Source organism: Prunus dulcis, chromosome 6, assembly GCF_902201215.1.
Source record: "Prunus dulcis chromosome 6, ALMONDv2, whole genome shotgun sequence".
NCBI lineage: Eukaryota > Viridiplantae > Streptophyta > Magnoliopsida > Rosales > Rosaceae > Prunus > Prunus dulcis.
In genome coordinates, this window is record NC_047655.1 from 23,762,327 (window position 1) to 23,766,394 (window position 4,068).

The following is a 4,068-nucleotide window of genomic DNA, read 5'->3' on the forward strand; positions in this document are numbered from 1 at the left end:
GTTTTTGTGCTTAAAGTGGTATGTTTAAACTTTAAAATTAAACCAATAAAAATAAATAAATATTTAATGCTGGAGGCAGCTTTAGCTGAAAGCAGTACTACGAGGAAGGAATTTTCAAAGGATAAGGATTGGCATCAAATTAAAGAGGGACGGTAAAAATATAGACAGTTGTTACTGCCTTCGGCAGATGCCTCCTACCCAACCCCCCTCACATCTATGATCTATCTACCTCAGACTGGTCGGTGTGCCAAACTGCCAATCAAATATAAAAACTCTTTGTTATTTTCTTGTAGGACCTGCTTCACTTTAGAAAGTTGAAAATTATTGGAGATATACAGTTCCTAATGAATGTTTTTGATACAACCAAAAAGAATGAACAGCGTCATTTATCTTATTGAGTATGAAATATATAAATAAATCAAATGTTACCAATTAATTGGGTTGGCCAAGTGGGTAAATTCATCATGGGTTAGGGTCAAGGGGAGTAATTCTGTGTTGACATGTCTATATTTAGCAGATGATGGGCCTCTGCCCAATCTGGTAGATATGTTCACATGGGGGTCCATTGCTTCTTGTCCAACACTCCACGAGAGGCAACCCATGTTCATTTCATTTTTTCATTTCCATTCAACTTTGTCACCATCTTTTTTCATGAATTATATGGACAATTTCCAAATAATTAAAGAAATGTAAAATCAAATATTATAAGGCCACATCACATGATATAGTAAAAGATATATATATATATTATAAAAGATATAGAAAGAGCTGCGGGCTGCATGTTTGTTCTTGCAGCCGCTTCAGCTCCAACATCAGCACCACATATACCATCTTTGCTGGATTACATAAATTTTACCAGCCCCCCAACTTATAGCATCAAAAAAGCATGCATACACACCACACTTAAAAGAGTCGCTTCTCTACCCCTATCTTACCACCATTTTTTAACCCACTTTTACTTTCCATCTTCATCCTACCCAAAAGCCCATTACACCCAAATCTACTTTTACTTTTACTCCCACCACTTCAACTTTTTCCGGAATAATAAAGGGAAAACCGAAGCCGGGAAATTTAACTGATAATAAAAGTTATAAAGCAAAATAAAAATAAAAGATAAGAGGCAGTGGATGAACTTTTTTTTAAACCCGGAAATTCTTCCCGGAAAAAGTTTGTCCGAACTGCCAATGACCGGGTGCCACGTTCCATGAGGTGGAGGTACGCCTGTCGCTGCCCGTGACTCTAAAGGACAGGGTCTGACCCACGAGGTCTGCATTGGATTGCCAGTTTTGTCCCCAGTTGCGGCTCATCGGCATCCACTCAGTGTTCGCGCCTTTAACGCTCACCCGCACGATATCTCCTGCGCCCGCGACGTTGGTGATTAGAACCAAGTTGAAGTAACGGAAGCCGTTAATTGTGAATCTCACTCCGCCTTCCTTTCTACATGGGAGTCTGTTACAAATAAACAGTCAAACTTATTACTGTGGTGACTCAGTTAATTACTGCAGTTAAAATCACTAGTTAATGTTTGACTGGTAATTTCCGATGCGGGAGTGGCGCAAAGTCCCCATAAAGTTAGCGCCTTTTCCATACACGCGTCGAACGGCGTGAAATATCTGTAACAACCCTAGACCCTCATGAAATCACTCATATGCCCTTCAGGACTTCACTAATTTACATGCTTCACTAAAGCAAACAACAAGGATTTTCCAGGGTGAGGCTACTTTAGTCATTTTGTGCAAGCGGGGGAGGAGGAAACGGATGTGCCTTTGGTTGTTTCTGGGTAAACGACGTAAAACGTGACGGAGGCTCAACTAACACACGAAAGGTTCTGACAATTCGGGCTGTTTGGTTTGCAAGAAAATTAAAAAATTTCTGCTGTTTGGTTCTAAAGAAAACGAGAATGTTCCTAACTGAATAGTCGGATGAGGGGCTCAAAAGGCTTTATTCTTGCCTGGTTTCTCGGCAACCAAACAGAATTTAGAAAGTGCAAAAAGAATACAAAAATGAGGGTATTTCGGTCAGTTCAAAAACAAAAACAGAGAAAAACAAAGCTGAAGGAACAGAGACAGAGACTGTGACTGTGACTGTGAGAGTAGGTTTTGATGTACTCACCGGCGGAAGGAGACGGGGACGATACCAGCTTTGTACTCAGCGATCTGGAGAAACATGGGCATGGCAAGGTCGAAGTGGGTGCGAGGAGGGTTGCACCAACCGCCATCGTCGTTGGGCAGAGCGTAGTTTGGAGGACAGAAGTTGGTGGCAGTGATGAAGATGGACGGGTTGCCTGGGTGGCACCATTTGGGATCATCTCCACACTTAATCTCAAAGCAGGCTCCGCAGCTGAGGCCATTGTTGAACAGAGCTGTGCTCAGGGCCGCCGTGTTGACGCCGTAGCCCTCGCTGTAGAGATTTCCGTACCCACAAGCACCGCCTGCAAAACAGAGACAAATGGGTTTGTTAAGAGCCTAAGAGCCTGAGATTTTGAAAAGAAAACGAGAAAGTAAGATATGGGTTTTGGAAAACAAAGAGAACATAGTGTGGTGGAAGAAAAGTTACGTACCCATGGTTCCAGAGGCGTCGCTGCCGCCATAGAAGGTGGCGTGGGCACCCTCCCATGGCCCGCCGGTGTAAACGCCTGGGATTCTGGCGTTGGCCGCCATGAAAAGTAACAGTAGCGAAGCAATGCAGAGCATGTGAACGAAAGCCATTGCCGCAGAGAGAGTCAGAGAGAGAGAGAGAGTGTGTGATGTATAGGATTGGGTTGGGGGCGAATAGAAAGCGGGAAGAGGGTGGGGGTACTTATGGAGTTGTGAGCAAGGCATCAGGGGTCTCTGGACATAATTAATGCCCTTTCTCAAGATCTATTTTTTTAATTATTTTTAATTATTTATATTTTTTGTGTTTTTTCTTATTTTCCAAGTAATGTTTTTTTTGGGTCACCATTCATTGGGGAAACATGAATTGATGTGCATGTGCACCACACATGGGCTCTCTTCATGTTCATTTTGTTTGGTCAAGTTGGGGGCAAGTTGAGGACCAATAGGAAGGGAGAGCCACACGATGCATCTTAATTAGTCCCTGATTAACTAAAACAGGGTTTAATTAGCAAGAAACGGTGAAGTTAAGGCCCAACCCTTTTGATTTTCACATTGTTGATGTGAACCTTAAGCATCCCTAATCCAATGGGTCGACATAATTTCTTAGTTAATATTGTATTAAGGCACACACCCCTTCAATTTGGCCAAGAGGAAGATATCTCACATTACAAGCAATTTTCTAGTGCCCACTTTTAATAATTTAATGGAAAGAAAAAGAACGGTGCAATAATTCTTTGGTCTATGTAGTATAGGAATGAAGATTATAGAATGTGCATATATAAAAGCCTTGGTTCAGCCATAATTTGCACCTCCTATGCCATATTGTTTTGCCCCCTCATTATCTTAGGTTGTTAGGCGAAGACGTTGAGAAGAAATCAGGAATAGTCAATATAAATAGCGATGTTGGAAATTTTACCTAATGTTTAATTATAACATATTGCGTACTTGAGAATTACGATAATAATTTTAAAGATATGCAGTGCGCAATTGATTAATCTCTTTATTCAGTTATTCTCTTTTTAACTTTAGTTATTCTAAGTTGTGTAGTGGCACGTTCTACATCACACCACAAGCATGAAAATCTCGGTTTGATCCACGGTTTTCCTAATGCAAGCCTTGCCATCAGTTTAAAAAACCAAAAGGGAATGAAACTATTAATTGGTTCTTTTAGCTCAAAGAAGGCTTGAGAATATATAATATCTCCTCTCTCTCTCTCTCTCTTATCTTTTTAGTATATGAACTATTCCTCAACTTGGAATCGGAAAATCTCAGTTCAACACAACATAAATTTGGAGTATCATAAAATTCAAAAATATCCACAGAACTTGTTCACAAATTTATGAAGAAGAAAACAGAAAAAAAGCACCAAGTTGAAGTTCATTTTGCTTGGATCACAAGCTGAGCCATCAGCACCCGCAATTTGTATGCAAATTTGGCATCTTTCCCCCTTTTTGTACTTATCCCAAGTGAA

The 4,068-nt window shown here is 40.7% G+C and overlaps 1 protein-coding gene across 1 annotated transcript; it reads right to left on the minus strand.

Moving 5' to 3' along the window:
* Positions 1 to 720: 720 nt before the first annotated feature.
* On the minus strand, positions 721 to 2,817 carry LOC117629950 (expansin-A6-like). Its single transcript, XM_034362629.1, has 3 exons — positions 2,561 to 2,817; positions 2,113 to 2,431; positions 721 to 1,449 (listed from the first exon to the last, which is right to left on the minus strand). Exons 1-3 carry the CDS (start codon positions 2,706 to 2,708, stop codon positions 1,140 to 1,142), a joined length of 777 nt encoding a protein of 258 aa, XP_034218520.1. The 5' UTR covers positions 2,709 to 2,817; the 3' UTR covers positions 721 to 1,139.
* Positions 2,818 to 4,068: the final 1,251 nt, after the last annotated feature.

What these genes read in the sequence shown, in the direction of transcription:
- LOC117629950 (XM_034362629.1), bottom strand. Translation starts at nt 2,708, where the DNA reads ATGGCTTTCGTTCACATGCTCTGCATTGCTTCGCTACTGTTACTTTTC. An exon ending in CGACGCCTCTGGAACCATGG is followed by an intron (nt 2,432 to 2,560) that starts GTACGTAACTTT and finishes TCTGTTTTGCAG; the next exon opens with GCGGTGCTTGTGGGTACGGA. An exon ending in GTCCCCGTCTCCTTCCGCCG is followed by an intron (nt 1,450 to 2,112) that starts GTGAGTACATCA and finishes TATTTGTAACAG; the next exon opens with ACTCCCATGTAGAAAGGAAG.